Source organism: Coturnix japonica, chromosome 24, assembly GCF_001577835.2.
Source record: "Coturnix japonica isolate 7356 chromosome 24, Coturnix japonica 2.1, whole genome shotgun sequence".
Classification (NCBI taxonomy): domain Eukaryota; kingdom Metazoa; phylum Chordata; class Aves; order Galliformes; family Phasianidae; genus Coturnix; species Coturnix japonica.
Window position 1 is genome coordinate 326,641 of NC_029539.1, and position 17,124 is coordinate 343,764.

The 17,124-nt window shown below is 53.2% G+C and overlaps 2 protein-coding genes across 7 annotated transcripts; both read left to right on the plus strand.

Moving 5' to 3' along the window:
* Positions 1-46: 46 nt before the first annotated feature.
* TIRAP (TIR domain containing adaptor protein) lies at positions 47-2,704 on the plus strand. 2 transcript variants are annotated; one of them, XM_015884008.1, is made up of 5 exons: positions 115-172; positions 560-635; positions 1,268-1,322; positions 1,528-2,139; positions 2,310-2,704. In XM_015884008.1, the coding sequence occupies exons 3-5, from the start codon at positions 1,316-1,318 to the stop codon at positions 2,351-2,353; spliced, it is 663 nt and encodes a 220-aa protein (XP_015739494.1). In that variant the 5' UTR covers positions 115-172; positions 560-635; positions 1,268-1,315; the 3' UTR covers positions 2,354-2,704. The 2 variants fall into 2 exon arrangements, with proteins under 2 accessions (XP_015739493.1, XP_015739494.1); XM_015884007.2 differs by lacking the exon at positions 1,268-1,322 and having other exon boundaries at positions 47-172.
* A 65-nt stretch (positions 2,705-2,769) lies between these two features.
* Positions 2,770-17,111, plus strand: DCPS (decapping enzyme, scavenger). 5 transcript variants are annotated; one of them, XM_015884003.2, is made up of 8 exons: positions 2,770-3,136; positions 3,210-3,378; positions 8,358-8,503; positions 10,480-10,593; positions 13,765-13,875; positions 15,736-15,996; positions 16,236-16,416; positions 16,587-17,111. In XM_015884003.2, exons 1-7 carry the CDS (start codon positions 2,921-2,923, stop codon positions 16,374-16,376), a joined length of 1,158 nt encoding a protein of 385 aa, XP_015739489.2. In that variant the 5' UTR covers positions 2,770-2,920; the 3' UTR covers positions 16,377-16,416; positions 16,587-17,111. The 5 variants fall into 5 exon arrangements, with proteins under 5 accessions (XP_015739489.2, XP_015739490.2, XP_015739491.2 ...); XM_015884004.2 differs by having other exon boundaries at positions 16,239-16,416; XM_015884005.2 differs by lacking the exon at positions 16,236-16,416.
* The last annotated feature ends 13 nt before the right edge of the window (positions 17,112-17,124 follow it).

The following is a 17,124-nucleotide window of genomic DNA, read 5'->3' on the forward strand; positions in this document are numbered from 1 at the left end:
GGTGGGAGAACGGCACGCGATTGGCCCGCCCCCTTCCCTGCCGCTCTGCCATTGGCTGCGTCACGGAAGGGGCGGGGATTTCCACCGGGGTGATGGGGATGAAGAAGAAAGCGCGTGTGCGAGAAGTAGCGCTGATCTCGCGATACTTCGCGTGTGGAGCTGGTAGGGACAGGTAAATAATGGAGAGAGAGCCGGGGAGGGCGGGGTGAAAGGGGTGTTAAAGGGGGAATTGTTGGTGTTAAAGGGGGTTGGTGGGAGGCACGGAGCGGGGCAGGCCCTGCTGGGTGCTGTATGGGGTCGGCTGGGTGCTGTGTGGGGGTCGGTGCCGCTGGGAGGGCCTGGATCTGGGCCTAGGCCTAGGCCTAGGTCTGGTCTAGGCCTGGGCCGTGGGCTGGGTTTAGGCCTAGGCTTAGGTCTGGTCTAGGCCTTGGTCTAGGCCTTAGGCTGGGTCTAGGCCTGGGCCTGGCTCTAGGTCAGGATCTAGGCCTGGTCCTGCTGAGGGCCGGGATGTGTGTGTTGTGTTGTGTACAATGTTGCCCTGCGTTTCCCCACCCCACAGGATCCATCCCCCTGCACTCTGGTTATCCCTGGTCCGGGTATGAGGGGCTTTCCTGCTCTGCCATCACGCCCTGCAGGTGAGTGTGTTGCTGGATGGGTTCAATTCACTGCCCTAGGGAGCAAAGGGGGTTGGACGTGCACGATGTCAGCAGTCCCAAGGGCTCAGGGGATGCAGCTGGATGATGTGCTTGGAGCTGGGTCTGAAACTGGGGGAAGCTGGGCCTGGAGCTGGGGGGAAATCTGAGGAAGAAGGGTGGTGGTGGGGAGCTGGTGTTCTTGAGGAAGCCTTGCTTGGGCTTCAGCTCTTGCAGCAAGTTACACGGCATGGCAGCTAGCACAAACATCCCTGTTGCAGGTGAGGAGGAAAAAGCTGGGGCTGCCCCACAGCACAGGGTCGGGTGATACATGGGGCTGCCCTGCTGCGTGCCCCTCAAAGCCCCCAGTCCCATGCAGTCCCCCCAGGTCATGGTGAAATCCCACATGCAGCCTGCACCGAGTGCAAGGGGAAGTGAATCTGTCTGCCCGTCCCCTTTGCTTGTGTGGGTTTACAGGAGTGTTGCTATGGAGTGAACATCGTGGCCACAGAACGACCCAATTGGAGGTGGTTCTGGGGCTGAGACCCCTGTAGCTGCATGTCTATGGGGTGCAGCTGCACTGAGCATCTTTGGGTGCATTGTTCTTTCTTTCCCCTCTGCATTTCTCCTTGCAGGAGAGGTTTCATGCAGGAGCTTGGAGGCTGAGCGGTGCAGTGCCTGTTATGGCCGGTGAGCTATTTGCTGGGGGAGGGGAGCTGGAAGGGAGGGAAGTGGGGAAGAACCCCAAGGTTTGCTATGCACTGTGGGGACTCACAGAGGCAGGTGGTGGTTGGGCAGTCGAGAGCCTTTAAGGGATGTGAGGCAGGGGGCTGCTCAAGAGGATGTGGCTTCTGGGGCCTTAGTGCTGAGCCTCCCTTCTGTCCCCTCACTTCAGGATGGTTTAGGCGGCTCCTGCAGAAGCCCAGGCAGAGCTCCATCCACACATCGAGCAGCTCTCATAGCACTGCCAGCCACTCACTTCCATCCTCACCCTCCTCCTCCTCCTCTTCCTCTGCTTGGAACTCCAACTCCTCCAGCAGCACCAGCACAGCTCAGCCTGACTGCCCAGCCCCAGTGGATATCATCAGCTCAAGTGACGCACGCTGGGTGAAGAGATACGATGTGTGCATCTGTCATAGTGAGGTGGACCTGGAGTTTGTGGAGGAGCTGGTGTCCTACCTGGAGAGCCAGCCCCAGAGCCTGCGCTGCTTCCTGCAGCTGCGGGACAGCGTGGCAGGCGGTGCTGTGGTGACAGAGCTGTGTGAGGCTGTGCAGAACAGCCACTGCTGGGTGATGCTCATCACCCCCAGCTTCCTGCAGGACCCCTGGTGCAGGTACCAGATGCACCAGGCTCTAGCAGAGGCCCCGATGGCCGGCGGGCGAACCATCCCTGTGCTGAAGGACATTGACAGGAAGGATTACCCCAAGGAGCTGAGGAACCTCTACTACATCTACACGGCTCTCAAGGAGAACTGCTTCAGGAGGATCAGGGACACTGTGCTGCGCTGTGAGTACCTACAGCCCGTACCATGGGGGTGGAACGTTACCCCTGTGCCCACACATCCCTCAGTTGGGCTGTGGGGTGCTGGATCCCTGCGCTCTGCTTGTGTGATTAGTTTAAAAGGTTGATTGGAGATTGATCAGCCTACTAATGGGGCCTGTCTGCTGCCTCCACAGACCTGGAAGAGCTGTGCCGGAGCTCCACGAGTGGGATGGAGTAGTGTCAACTGAGGGCACTTGTGTCTGACCACAACTAGAGGCGTTTCCATGGGCATTACAGAGCAATGGGACCAAGTGGGGCCAGACCCGAAGACCTCTCACATCTGTGCTGGGCTGCCCTCAGCTCTGCTGGCCTGAGGGTTAGTGCTCTATGGGGACGATGCTGGGGACGATGCAGGTCATGCCAACACTAAGTTACCACCGGGGGAAGCACAGGGAGGGCTCACAAAGGTGAGGATGCTGGGGGTGCCTCCTGTGCAAGCTGACAGCACGATGAGCCTGCGGCTGGACTGTTTGTTGTGTCGGGACGTTGTGTTGCACATTGAACAGAAATGCACAAGTCTTATTTTCGAGCTCCTGGCTGTGTGGCTTGTTTTTTTTGGGGGGGATGGGGAGGGTCCCAATAAAGAGCCGGGGTTGTGTGGGTAGGCCCTGCTGCCATCCTGTCATGGTTTAATAATCACAGCCGTGAGGTGTGATGGTGGCTCTGAGCAGACCCTTGTTTGTGGGCAGCACATGGAGGTTGTAAAGCTTGGACCTACGATGCCGGGGCTCCGTGTTGGGGCTCTATGGGGCTGTGGGTCCTCCGGCCGCCAGGGGGCGCTGTGGCCGCTCCGGCTCCACGCTGTCCCCGTGCGGCCATGGCGGACGGGCCGGCCCCGAAGCGGCGGCGGGATGAGGCCGAGGCGGCCCCGGTCGGCTCCTCGTTCCCGTTGGGCTCCGTGCGGCTGCGGCGGCTGCTGCGGGACTCGGCGCGTGAGAAGGCGGCCTTCGTGCACGGCCAGGTACCGGGGGAGCCCCGTCCCGGGATGGCGGGGGCGGCGGGGTCCCTCCGTGCTAACGGCTGCGATGCTGCAGGTGGTCGGAGCGGCCGGGGAGGAGACGGACGCCGTGTTGATCCTGGAGAAAACGCCGTTCCAGGAGGAGAAGATCGAGGAGCTGCTGAGGAGACACGGCAAAATGGAGCTGCAGATGAGCAACGACATCTACAGCACGTACCGCCTGCAGCCGCCCCCCGAGCTGAGCGGTGAGTGTTGGCACAGGGTTCCATTGCACAGCACGTTGTACCTGTACAGGTGGTGTTGTACAGCAGGCTTGAAACGAGGAGTTCCAGCCGTAGGATTTCAGCTGCTCCTGCTGTGCTGGCAGTGATTGCAGTGTCCCACCAGGTGGCATTGCAGGGCTGGGAGCTGAGCCCTGCAGCTGCCTTGTTGCTGCTGTGTCTGTGTTGGCATGAAGGCTGTGAACTCTTATCGTAGTTCTGCTGTTGGTGGAAGTTTGTTTATTATTGTTTATCTCCAGCACAGAGACAGCGGGGGCATCGTTGCCTCCCACTCTGCTGCCTTGCAGAGCTGTGTCCCCGTGCCACTCCATACAGAACAGGTTGAGCTGGGGCTGGTCTCTCTAATGCCAGCGCAGTGTTAACATTTAATGAGAGAAAGTGCAGGCAGGGTAAATGCTGAGTGTGACTGGGACACATCTGGTCCCTCCTGGCAGCTTGGGAGCTGTCTGCTGCTATTAAAAATGTCATATTTCTTCCTATGAAGAGCTGAATTTGTGGATATCTTGCTCGAGATGCTCCCCATTGGCAGCGCTGGCACCCTGGAGCATTTAGCATCAGATGAAGCACGTTTGGGAGGGGAAGGAAGTTGCCCTTTTGAGCTGAGTCATGGCCCAAGAAGGGATTTGATGCAAGGAGTGAAGCTAATAAGCGTTAGAATGATGGATGAGAAGTTCCCTCTGGGGCTGTGTCCATTGGGAAAAGCCTGGATGTCACCGCAGGGATTTTGCAGCAGCCAAACCCCCCACATTCAATTTCTTCCCTTCCAAGGGTGAAGCTAAGCCATCTGCCTGCAGCGAGGTGCTCACAGCTGCAGGTGACCCCTAAACATCTGCAGCTGGGTCTGCTAATGGCACGGACAGCTCTGGGAGGAGCTGGCTGTGTCTCTCATTAGCAGCCTTCAGGTCTGTGCTTTGTGCGAGCGTGTTTCTCAACGTCCCCTTTGTGCTCGTGGCCCTGGGAGGCCCTATGGACAGCTGGGGTTTCGTGAGAGCTGAAAGCGGATATTTTCTTTCCTCTTTTCCCACCTCCTCGTTTAAGCAACTCAGATGCTGTTTCACCCAGGGAGTAAAGCTAAGGCAAAAACTCCGTGCAATGAAAGCTTGTTTTGTCCTGGTGGTAAAGGAGCCTGCAGGGCTGGGCGAGCTGCTTTGTTTTGCAGGGCACAGAAGAGGCGGGCTGAGAGGTGCAGGTACCTGCAGCAGGACATCCCAACACCCTGCAGCTGCCTTCCTTGCTCCTACCTGGGTTTAAATGGCAGCTTACTTCTGAAGGTGTGACAGCAGAGGAAATCACAGCCCTGCCACCAGCCCAGGCAGCAGGAGCTGCTTTCATAGCAGGGGAAAGATTTTCCCGGTGCCAAAGGATTGATTGCAAAAGCTTGATGGTTTAAGCAATGTGTTCCCTCGTAGCATCCAGCTCCCGGTGATGCATTTGCTCAGCTGACATCTGTTCAGCTTGTGTTTTCCAGCACAACGCAGCCTGGTTGCTGAGAGATGTTGTGTTTCACGGCACCTAAGCCGTGCTCGCATAATTCAAGGGCTCTCATCAGTCTGCACTGGAAGGAAGCTTTGTCTGCTGTGCATGATTGGCAGCTACATGTCACAGCTCCATTTGCAAGCACGTCCTCATGCTGCAGCCTGCAGCTCACCAGCTCAGAGTCTAAAAATGAGCATTACTGACAGACACTCTGACGCAGGGTGGAGAGACTGTGGGAGAAATGGAAGAGCGTGGAAGGCAGCGGGGAAACTATTCAGTCATGCAGGAAGTGATACATATTCCTGCATTCCCGAGCCCAGCAAGGATCTGGTTTCAGGCAGCAGGAGCTGGAGAGACTTGCATGAGCTGCACCGGAGTCTGCAGCGCTTCCCATGGTTGTGCTGCCACGCTCCGCCTGTCTGCAGGGCCCTCCTAGCACAGCGAGCTGCCTGCTTGAGTATCATAATGAGACTCTGATTAAATACAAGGCTGGAGCCTGAGCAGTGGGAGCAATTGGGCAGGAGCCAGGTGTGGGATAGGTGCAGGAGAAGCAGCAGAGAGGGGAGGGCAGCTCTGAGGGGCGGCAGGAGCTATTGCTGTGCTGTGCTGTGCTCCAGCTCTCAAGAGGTGGTGACTCAGAGATTCTCTTTCCCACACTGCCTGCTGCAGCCAGCGCCCACCACGTCCTCTCCATCCCTGGATGAGAAGCAGCGGCCAGACAGCTTGGCAGAGTCCCCAGCAGCACACTTGGCTTGCCCTGGCATGTGAGAGCTCTTGAAAGCTTTCTCCTTTTCGTGTGCTTTTGTCTCGTTCTGTGCTGAAAGCCCCACATGTCTGTGATGGAGCACGGCAGTACCCTTGGGTGGGTTACATGGGGAGATCACCTGGGGCTGCTGTACAGTTGTGGTCATGAACGAAAATAAATGGGAAGGGGGTTGTATGTCACTGTGTTTGGGTAGCTGGGCATTGAAAGGGGAAGCTGAGGATGGTGCAGAAAGTTGTATGCAACATGCAAGGTCTTGCAGAGGAAGAACTTAGAAGAGGGATGCACCGTTGCATCCCGAATGCGTGGGCTCAGGCTCTTATCTCTTGCTTTTCCCCATTGCTTTTTTTGGTCTTTTTTAAGCAGGGAGTGGAGGAGCTGCAGCCTCGTCTTTGGGTATTACATCACCCTGCTCAAAGTGCTAATCGAGCCCTGGAAAACAACCTTGTTTGAACATGTGTACAGCGGGAATCGGACCAGACTGCCCTTGTGGTTTGCATTTTCATATTTCATGTTACCAGCATTTTCCTGTGGATTTCATTAAGCTGGGTTTGGCATGGAATGAAAAGACAGAATCTCCCAGTTTGAGCAGCGCTGACCTTAAAAAAACAGAGACCATAAAAACCCAAAAAAAGACACCCACCCTAAATCCTGGCTTTAAGAACAAATAGATATTTATATTCCATGTCTGGATAGCGTATATTCTATGGAGGGTAAGGCACAGCTGCTTGGTGCTGCTCTTTGTGGCAGCAGCAAAAGCCATCACAGAGCTGGGAAAGCTGCAGGAGTTCTGCCCTGTCCTTAGGTCTGATGGCTTCATTTGGGGCCGGGATGTGGTGTTCCCCTTCTGCATTCAGTTGGGTTCCATCAGTAGGGCAGGTGGGGAGTCGTGTCACATCCACCCTCGGGCAAGGAGGGATGTTTCCCAAGTGCTCAACTGCTGTGAGTGAGATTTACTGCTGCCAAGGCCAGAGCTGCCAGGTCAGCGAGGCGCGCGCTGGAATCCTGTTTAATGTCATGGAAAATACACCTCCAAGTTCTAATCTCAAAGTAAACAGGGGTTGTTTTCTTTTAGTGAAAGTAACCAGCTGAATGCTCTCTGGTTGCCAGCTGGTGCAGGGAGCACTGAATCAGCCCTGCGCTCATCCCCAGCATCCGCGGCGCCTTCCAGATGTGTCCCTGTGTCCTTGGCCTCCTGTCCTCAGGGCTGAGCATCCTTATGGCTGCGAGCTTTGGGAGCTCGTCCACGTGCCCCGTGTCTGCTCTTTTGGGATGAGACTCTGTGAGTTAAAGGCCATGTGCACAAGGAGGTTTTGTTCCTGTGTGCTGTGCCCAGTGCAGGGCATGGGCTAGCAGAGAGCCTTGCCTGTGGGGTAAAAGGATGACCTGGATATCATGGGGCTGCTCAGTGCCTCAGGCCCTGTGCTGAAAGAGGCTTTCATAGGAGCTGCATTGTGAATGCAGGGAGCTTTAGGGCTTACAGCCTGAATGGAACATGATGCAGCAGGACGGGGTGCGTGGGGCTGGTGGATGGGGCCAGAATGGAATTGCTTATCATGGCAGGATTGTCCATTTCTAATGCTTTTCTTCCTGTATCCCACCTACTGTCTCTTTTGTGGACACCAGCCGTCCCGATACCATGGCAGAGCTCAGCTGCTTGAGCTCATGAGGGGTTGGTGAGGTGCCTGTCCTCATTTTAAAAGCTTTTTGTTCTACTCCTGTTACCCGAATGGAAGATGTTGTCCTAATCCTGTTCTCCAGGAGCAGATAGCTGTGGCATGCCCTCAAACACAGCATAGTTGTGTTCAGAAGGACTCTCCAAGCTGTGTCGAATGGGGTGTTGGCTCCTCAACTGCTTCACAATCAGGCTACATCATCTTGGAGCTGGATGGGGAGCTGAGCTGCTTCAGATGGGCTGTTTGCAGTCAGGGAGTGGCTGGAGCTGCCTGCCTTGCTGGAGTTCGGGCAGCTGCACTGAAGCTACATGCAAATGGAGCAACAAAACTTCTGGGAACGTGGGGTGAGGGCAGATCCCTCCAGCTGTCACTGAACCGGTGCAGCTCAGGCAGTGCTTTGAGCATAAGCAGGTTCAGCTCCATCCCCCTGCAGCTTCACATCCCCTGTCCTTGCCTGCCAGCCCCATTAGTGACTGTCAGTGACTCTTTGTGCCAGCCCTGCTGTGTGCAGCTCATGGGATGTCTGCTGTAGCAGGTGGAGAAAGTTTCTTGATAACATCTAATGAGCCTCAGGTGGAGGAATGAGGAACGTGCTTCTCTGCCCTGGGTAGCGCTGCCATGCGCTGTTTCCGTCCCACTTGACTGCACATAAACTCTTCCCTGGGAGCCCCAGATGTGTCCTGATGCTGCTGATACATCTGAAAAGTGAGTGTGGGAAAAGTTCCTCACCGTGTTTCCTTCCACCTGAACTGGAAATACTGGCCCTGGCTGTGCTGTCAGCTCGTCGTGTTCCTTGGTTCAGATGCACTGAGCTCCTTTCCTTGACGACAGAAGGAGCCCTGCCGGTTCAAGTGCCTGTTTGCCATCTGTGTCAGCTCCCCCCTGCTATTTTAATGGTATATTTTTGAAATATGTTAGCATGGCATTTATTAGAGGGCAAAAACACGTTTCTGAGGAGCTAAAGTAACTCGGGTTTCATCTGTGCTTATAATTCAATAAATATGTTTTTTTGCTTCTTTTTTTCCTAGAGATAAAAGTGACGGTGGTGCACCCTGCCACAGAGAAACACCTTCAGAAGTATCTTCGTCAGGAAGTGCACCTCATCCGCGAGACCTGGGAGGACTACAAGAACATCACCCTGCCCTTCATCCAGTCCCAGAGCTTCAGCATCCAGGTAGGGCACTGCTGCTTCTCTTGCTCAACCACGTTTGTTCCCTCCATCATTCAGCTTTCTTGCCAGCAGTTGGATTGCAACACCCCTAATTTATAGGAGGCATTTATTCGCTGAAGAAACAAATGAGTGTTCTGTGACAGGGCAGCTGCCTTCAGAAGCAGCACATGGTCTCTCTACCTGTTGCACCGAATGTTTGTGAGCTCATTTCTGCATGAAGTAGATGGAAACATGTTCCTGCCAACCCTTGGGTGCAGCTGCCTGATCTGTGCTGGACGATCTTGGTCTGACCATCAGTCCTCTGAGATCTGATAATGCAGTTTCTTGTCTTTATCTAATTGCTTTTGTCAAAAGGAAGTGGAAATGTGAAGGGTAGCAGAAGTACTGAAGGACAACAGAGGATGCTCTGTTTTCTGCCCGGAGGATGCATTTGTGGCTACTTTCAGCATAATGGTTTTATTGTAGTGGCAGCTTGCAGACATGCCGTATTCCCAAGGCTTGTGCTGGAAAGAGCCGATGACTGCTGATCATACGAGGGAGCAATGGTTTATGGCTCTGCTTATCTTATATGTGAGCTTATCAGGGTGCCCATACGCTGGCACTACTCAAAAGAGACGGTGTGAAAAAGTGAGTGGTAAACTTTCGTTTCCTGCTGAGCTTCCTGCCCTGCTTTTCTCATGGGGTCACAGAGCACAGCAGTGCCGTAATCTCTGAGAATCTCTCCGGGATGTTATCACTAGGGAGAAAAGAGTGGGAACTTAAGAAAGAAAAGGATCAAGGCTGAAGAGGTTTGTTTGTCCCTAAGGAGATACATTCAGGTCAGTTCACAATGATCTTAAGTTTTGATGAGATTAATTAAACTCCTGACAGAGTTCCCAGCAGGGCTGTCCTTCATCTCGAGCATCTGTTGCACACGGCAGCCACAGAGCCAGCCTGCTCAGTGTGTCTGCAAGGCCAGCAGTGGCTTGGGGCTTCCACACCCCCTGGATGACAGCAGCTTGTAACCAGGGCAAGGAATCTTCTAGACATGACGGTGCTTTCTCTGTCATGTCTTATCATGTCAGTTATCCCTGTTTGACAATGGAGACTCGTCTCTGGATGGTGCTTTGCTCCATGGGAGATATTCCTCTGCACAGTCTGAGGTCCCACATCCTTCTGTTCTCTCTCCCAGCAGCCCAACTAGGAACGCAGGGGATAACCAGAGCAAGGATTACTGGCGATCTGAAGGCTGAAGCTTTAAATACAGAGGAAGAAGAGCAGTGAGCTCCTTTCTAACCAGTCAGGAAACATGATTTGCCCAAGAAAACACAGCCCTCTTGTCCTTGCCCGCAGAGCACTGGCTGCCAGCAGCAGGAGCCCTGTCCAGCCCCAGCCTTACAATCCGCTGCTTCCGTTCCGAATGGAAGAATCAGACAAGTTTCCTTTCCAGAGCTCGTTGTAAAGGTTTCAGGACAGTGTGAGGCATGAGAGGTGTATGGAGGCGCTGCCAGGCCCTGCGGGAGCTGAGCTCAGCCTCTGCCGGCCCTGGGGTCTGGCTGCTGGCTGGGAGCATGCGTGAGCTCTGCGGGCGTGATGGAGAACTGCAAGACCCTGTTGGGCAGAATTATCTCCAAATCCTCTTACAAGCAAATACAACCATTTCTGAACCATGTCTCTGCAATGCCTCATCTCCAGCTGTGGCCGATTCTAATGCTCGAGAGGAAAACAGAAATCCCTGAATAATTCAGCGAGGCGGTGGTGCCGTGCCATGCAGCGGGGTCAGAGGGTATCTTTTAACTGAAGTGCCTGTAATAGCCTGGAGTTGGCTGGAGTGTTTTATGGATAATTAACTACAAATGTTGTTGGCCATGAAATTGTTTGGTCTTTTTTTTTCCCCCCACATTCTGCTTGCAGTGAATACAGACTAATCCCTGAGCCTGGGCTAAACGTGCCTGAGCTTTTTGCTCTGCTGGTTTCTAAATCACATGTTTCTCTTTCAGTGGGTGTATAATATCCTGGAGAAGAAAGCTGAGGCTGATCGAATCATCCATGAAAACCCAGACCCTTGCAACGGCTTTGTTCTAGTTCCAGATTTTAAGTGGAATCAAAACCAGGTTTGTTTGCTACTCTTGTTTTTGAAGGGATGCTGCTTGTTGAGAGTCAATACAGAGGAAACGTCCACTTTTGTGTCACTAATAGCACGTTAGTGGAACTTTTAATAGGGGAATGCATCCTTCCTGTGCACGCTGTAATTAAGCAATGATGTTCCCAGTGATTCAGGGCCTTTTAGGATGTGCTAATTGTGGACACTGCAAAACGAAGCCTGAAGCCTGTCCTCACTGCCGCTGGTTATTTATTAGCTTCACTTTCTCTTTCCTGTATTAGCCCGAGTGCTGTCGTGATGTGTTGGAACTGAAATCCAGCCTCCTGTTTGTTTGTGACAAATTCCTTTGTTTGGGTTTCTGTCAGCCTAAATATTAGGCATAAATCACGCAGATGTGTCGTCCTCCCAATTAACTCTCCTCACACAATATTAAACAGATGGTTGTTAGCTTATGAGCAGCTGCTTAACCCCTCGCTGCAGTGGCCACTTGTTGAGATTCAGAGGTTTTAGCCCAGGCTGTAATCCTAAATTGAGTGGCTCATTATTTCCTTTGACTCCGGCTTGATTCATGTGGCACTTCTATGGCCTGGAGACATCAAGGCCCGCGGCGTGCCTGCAGAGATGAAATGTCCCAAGCTCAAAGAAACAAGGCTCCAAGCCTCGGTGGAGTCAAAAAGTCCCCTTGGTGTTTCTGATCCTCAGAACCTCTCTGTGGGTGGCAGCAAGGGAAAGTTTGATAGAAACGTAGAAATCAGACCTAAAAATAATCGTGCTGGTGAGCTCTGAGCACAGCACGACTCTGTATTTCTGTGCTGAGCGTGGGCTGGGGCCGGAGGGAGGCAGGAGAGCTGATTTCTGTCTGCTGAATTGCCTGGGGTTATTGTGGGTGAGGACAGGTAAGTGACTGCAGGGCAGTCCATATAGACCATGGATTCCCCACATCAGCTATTGTAAGAACCCCTCGCCTTGTTGCTGTGGGGTAACTGAGCTTTAATTTCCATTGTCTGGCACCCTGCAAGATGGTGGCAGCAATACTCAGTGATCCTAGGACGTTAATTCTCAGCAATGTGCCATCTCTTTCCTCACTCTGAGCAAAGTCTCAGTGTAAATTCTTTCTCTCCAGAACCAAACTGTGCAGCTCACTGCAGTGTTGAAGACAGATGGGCTTGAAGCTGTAGCCAGATTTTCTGCACCTCTGGCTGCCAGGATCCATACCCCCTTGTGCTGCCTGTCTCTTTCCAGCAAGGGGTGTTGATGCTGTTGTGTTGAGCAGGATATGTGCATGGCTGAGGCCATCAGTAGAAAGGTTAGAGCTGGTTTTCCTGCCTCACAGGCAGCTGGGTTTGTGCTCAGTAGTGTCTTTTAGGCGAGACATTGCCATAAATGAATGGTATTCAGAGAGAAACCGAACAGGTTTGAATCCATTGTGTCTCAGGACCTAATGTATTAGATGAAACATGGGAACTGTCAGATCAGATCTCATCCCTGCAGCTGCACTTCAGAGCCATCAGCCGTTCACATTTTGACTCATGCAAGCAGCCATAGGCTGCTAAATTAAGTTAGGGTGGTGAGATAGGGCGCCCGGCAGCACTCTGCCAACCTCCCTGCAGCACAGGTTTGCAGTCCTGTCCAACAGCATTGTGCTGTGCTGGCTTAGCAGTTTGCTAAATGTGGATTCACCTGTTGTTGCTTTGGGCTGATGGATGGAGGAGGATTCCCTGCCTGAGTGCTGCTGCTCAGTGCCTCTGCCTGCTTTGTGTTGGGAGGTGGGTACCTGAAAATGCTGCAGCAGCAATGTGGCAGCTCGGCTGTGCAGAACAGGCAAGTCCTGGTTAGACATGGTGCTGGACAGCCCCTATTAGATCCCTCCAGCTTTTCTTTTCTCAAACCCACAGGAGCCCTGAGGCGTTGCCTGAAATGGTGCAGTACATGACATCACTCGGGGCCTTTTTAGCAACAGGCTTATTTGTTTCAAACAGCAACATACAGATGTTCTAAGGAGAGGGGATGTTTGCTTTTCCCCTGTGAGCCAGCTCTGGTTTGAAGAGGACAAACTGGGAGGCCATTTCTGGAGCTGTGCTGCTGTGAGAGCCGGGTCACACCACGAGAATGGCTTTGTTGGCTGGATGCAAATAAAGGCTTTGTATTCTGAGAGTCCCAAGGCAGAGCTCTTCAAGCATCTTTTGGCACAAACATCTGTTTTCAAATAGCCAGATGGATCGCTTATAACTCTGAAAAGATCTGCTGGGCTATAGATATCCAATCCCTTTGTACACATTGTTTATACTGTTAGAAAGCCACTAACTAAACTGAAGGAGGCAGGGATTAAGTGCTGCAGAACGGGGCTGGTGTTTGCAGGACTTTGGTTTTGGAAACATGGGCAGTTGAAGAAATAGCCTCGAGCAGCTGCTTGCCAGCACACAGTGCAGAGAGCACAGGTAGGTTTGGTGTGAGTGACTCAGCTGCAGAGATTGCTGGAGAGCATCACTATGGGAGCCTGTCTTGTCCTGCTGCCTCTGTGCAGTCCGATCCCTATTCAGGGTGCTTCATCTCTGTGTTTATTATCTCCTGGGCAGCAAAAACGGTTGGATTTTTTGTTAAACATCTGATGATCTGTGGCCTTCTGTTTCACTAAACATTTAATTCACTGAAGTGCTTCCGGAGATGGCAAAGGTCGCTCTGAGCACTGCGGGGCGGCCGTGTGTCACCATCAGGTGACAGATGAGCACTTGAAAATAGTTATTTATAGAGCTGGAGTGACTGGAGAACGTCCCGCTGTTTGTACAGAGCCAATAGAGGAAGCTTTTCATTCGGAAAAATCTACAGTCACAGCTTTGGCTGCTGGAATTCACTGCAAATCCTCTCCTGAGCACGGAGATAAGCCAACCTCTTGCTCTGCAGAACGGCTGAGCTCAGCGCTGCAGTTCAGTTCCCTGCTGCCCTATGAGGAAGGTTTAGTTTGCTCTGCACTTGGACAAGTGCTTCTGAAGTGTTTGAGGAGACGTTACTGGGGTTTGGAACTAGGATTCCACCCAGCCTGGAGGTTGGTGAAGGAAGTCAGCAGATAAGTGTGTGCACACATTGCAACACGGCCCAGACAGCTCTGGACAGTGCTTGAGCCTCCACCTGCTTTCTGTTGTAAGCATTGTCCTCCTCCTTCTCTGTTTCTGCCTCTCCACAGCTCGAAGACCTCTACCTGATCGCCCTCATTCACCGCCGTGACGTGAAGTCTCTCCGGGACCTCACAGCTGAGCATCTCCCTTTGCTGAGGAACATCCTGCAGGAGGGCAAGGTGAGTGCAGGAAGGCACAGAGAGCTGCTGCAGCTCCCTGCCTTGGCTGCTGGCACCTGCAGTGACTGCCTGGTTTGGCAAAGAGCTGCTCTCTGTGTGGACACCAACAGCTGAACGATGGCTGTATTTCCTTCTTGAGCACCTCCCCATTGTTCCCCTGCAATACAAACCCTATTTCAACCAGCAGCATTGCTTAATAGGTGGAGGTGACTTTCCTCCTTGCATTGCGCCCTATGATATGAGCTGCCTGGGGAGGATGCTGCCTTGTTTTTGCAGTGCTGCTCTGCTGTGTTTTGTGGCTGTGTGATGTGGGGATGCATCACACTGCAGCACCGGGCCCTGGGAAGAGCTGAAAGGGTGAAATGGAGCAGGGTAATGAACAGAGGGCACTTTAAATCCTCTTTGTGCTCCAACTTGTACGCTCTTGAGTCCAGATACGTTACAAGTGTCCTGAACTGCTCCAGGCGCTGAACAGGGCTCGGTGCCTAGCAAAGCATCGAGTCTCCATAGGGCCATGGGAAGCATTTTCTGGTTTCCTCTCCTCCTCAGTTTAGACCCTCTCATGGGAGATGGTGGGGGGAGGTGTGAATGCCTCCCCTGCCCGTTTCCCTTCCTGCCCAGTGGGCGATGTTCTGTGCTTGCCTTACAAGGGTCTGTCTGCTGGGAAACCCCTCCCAGCACTGCCCTGCTTCTCCTGGCCACGCTGCATCAATTCTGGAGGCCTTGGTGGCTTTTCCTTCCTCCTTCAGCCCCTGGGCATCCATTTACACATCACCGTGTGGTGCTGAGCGCTCATGCTGGGGCTGAAGCTCTCCTTCATGGTTTGAGAACAGGAATATATTTCTGCTGTTGTATTTGGCCTCGTGCTGTTCCATCTCGTGTCACTGCAGTGCGTCCTAGGAGAAAGAAGCATCTTTTTGGAAGGGGTTGGGGAGGTGTGGATGTGTCTGGAGTCCACCCATCCCTCTGGAGCAAAGCGTTGCTCTTCTTGAAGAAGAAAACACCCTCTTCCTCTTGGCAGCCAGGCTGGGAATGAAATCTGAGCTCTGCCTGCCTTGGAACTGGGGCTTTTTACTGCAGCCAACCAGCTCCTCACCTCTCTCCCCTTCCCAAAGTGTCTGGTGCAGCTTTGTCTGCAGTGAGCTCAGACTCGAGCTCATCCTCCTGCTTGTGCTTTAGTAACCTCCCGACCATTTTCTCTGGCTGGTGGCTGTTCCAGGCCATGCTCGGTAATGGGCCGTATAGATCAGCGTGTGATAGTTCCCATCACTGCATTAGAAATTTGGAAAGTAATTGCACCGGGGAAAGCAGAGATTAATTAAGAGATTAGTCAGGGGATTGCAGTGTGCTGAGCAGCAAACCGAGCCAGTGTGTTGGAGTTTGCCGTTGCTGTTTATAGCTTTAATTACACTGGCTGGTAACGGGATCCTGTAACTTGCTGAGTGAGCCGGGGAGATAAGGGAGGAATGGAAAACAATGAGAGCAGGGAGCACGTCCTGTCACAGAGAAGCGGGGCTGGCAGGAAGGGCTTCTGCCCTTCTCTGTTTCCCCACCCCTTACTGCAAGGAGGGAGGAAGCAGCAATCATTTCTCTTTGCCTCTCCCTTCCTAACGGGCTCAGCACTGCTCTGGGCAGTGGTGTAAGCAGAGCTCTCCTCTTGCCAGGTGTTTATTTAACAGCTCCATGTTTTCACTGCCTGAACCTTCTCCTCTGGTTTAAGTCCTGCAGACACAATTCCTGATGACCACAGTTTGGCTGCTGGCTCCACGTTTCTCCCCACATTTGGGGCTCTCCTTCCATCCCCCATTCCCTGTATTCCCCCTTGCTCCCAAACCCTCACTGACCTGTCTGTGTCTGTAGGAAGCCATAACAAAACACTTTGGTGTGCCCGGCTCCCAGCTCCGCATCTACCTGCACTACCAGCCCTCCTACTACCACCTGCACGTGCATTTCACCGCCCTGGGCTACGACGCTCCGGGCTGCTCTGTTGAGAGAGCCCATCTGCTGGAGGACGTCATGGACAACCTGCTCCTGGATGCTCAGCACTACCAGAAGCGGGCGCTGACCTTCCCCCTGCGGGCTGACGAACCCCTGCTGAAGAGATTCCAGGAGGCAGGAAGGGTGTGAGCTGCACAGCCCGACGTGGGGCTGCTTTTTAGATCTTTTTATCTCGATAACTCACTGAGTTTGGGTGGGTTTTTTGGTTTTTTTTTTTAGTGTTTTGTCGCTTTTTTGTTGTTTTTATACTCGGGTTTTGTATGAAATTGGGGCTGACAGCCCATTGCCATGGAAACTGCTCCTTCTGCTTAAGTCAATTAAAACCTGGATTGGGTAACGCTGGTGCCGTGTTGGTTCTGAAGCAGCCTGGGCTCCTCCGAGGGGCTGCAGCAGGAGGACCCTGTGCCCATCCACCTTCACCCAGTGATCCACACCGTGGTGTTCAGCAGAGCCCTGTGTGTCTGCTTCCTCACCAAGGGATGGAACCTCTGAAAGCTGCATGAGTTCTCACTGCCAACCAGGGCTCTGGTTTCTGCTCAGCAGGTAACCAGGGCTGTAATTGCAGGCATCGTGTTGCTGCCCGTCCAGCTGTGTGAGCTCCTTGCAGCACACCGGGGTGGCAGCTTTCCTTTGGCTTTTCCTTCTCATTCTTATTGCTGACTCCTTTGCTCCGGGGGGCAAAAAAATAAATAACTGCAATTCCTTGTTTCCAGGGCTGCTGTGTAACGGAGCGGTCCTGAGTCACGTCACAAGAGATGCCCGGGGCTTTGTTCTCATCTGATTAATAGAAATTCAGGTCAGGCCGTTCCCTGGTACCTTCCAGCAGCAGGGAGAGGCAGAACGTCTGAATGCAGCCAACTCTTGTCAGATTTGCTTATTTTCCTGCAGAAACTCAGCGTGTGGTTGTTGGGGGGGGTTTAACCTGCTGGGGGAGCTTTGCCTTTTGTTCCACGTTTCCCACAGCCCCTGCAGCCCTACCCATCCCCTATTCTGCAGCCCTACCCATCCCCTATTCTGCAGCCCTTTCACTGCTGGGATCCCCCTGTAGCCGTCCACCATAATTACACCGTGCTGTCGTTGTGCCACAGCTGGGGACGGGGATGCTCCTCCATCGTTGTGCCTTGGGAGCGTGGAACACAAGCAGCCGTTTGGGATGCGTTGTTATTGCCGGAGTTTTATTGAACGCCGTTTATTGTTTTCAGATGCAATAAACCTCGCGGGGGAACCCGAGAGACTGATGGATCTAAAGAT

What these genes read in the sequence shown, in the direction of transcription:
- TIRAP (XM_015884007.2), top strand. Translation starts at nt 599, where the DNA reads ATGAGGGGCTTTCCTGCTCTGCCATCACGCCCTGCAG. An exon ending in TCTGCCATCACGCCCTGCAG is followed by an intron (nt 636 to 1,527) that starts GTGAGTGTGTTG and finishes CCCTCACTTCAG; the next exon opens with GATGGTTTAGGCGGCTCCTG. An exon ending in CAGGGACACTGTGCTGCGCT is followed by an intron (nt 2,140 to 2,309) that starts GTGAGTACCTAC and finishes CTGCCTCCACAG; the next exon opens with ACCTGGAAGAGCTGTGCCGG.
- DCPS (XM_015884003.2), top strand. Translation starts at nt 2,921, where the DNA reads ATGGGGCTGTGGGTCCTCCGGCCGCCAGGGGGCGCTGTGGCCGCTCCG. An exon ending in ACATCCTGCAGGAGGGCAAG is followed by an intron (nt 13,876 to 15,735) that starts GTGAGTGCAGGA and finishes CTGTGTCTGTAG; the next exon opens with GAAGCCATAACAAAACACTT. An exon ending in GATTCCAGGAGGCAGGAAGG is followed by an intron (nt 15,997 to 16,235) that starts GTGTGAGCTGCA and finishes TTGGTTCTGAAG; the next exon opens with CAGCCTGGGCTCCTCCGAGG.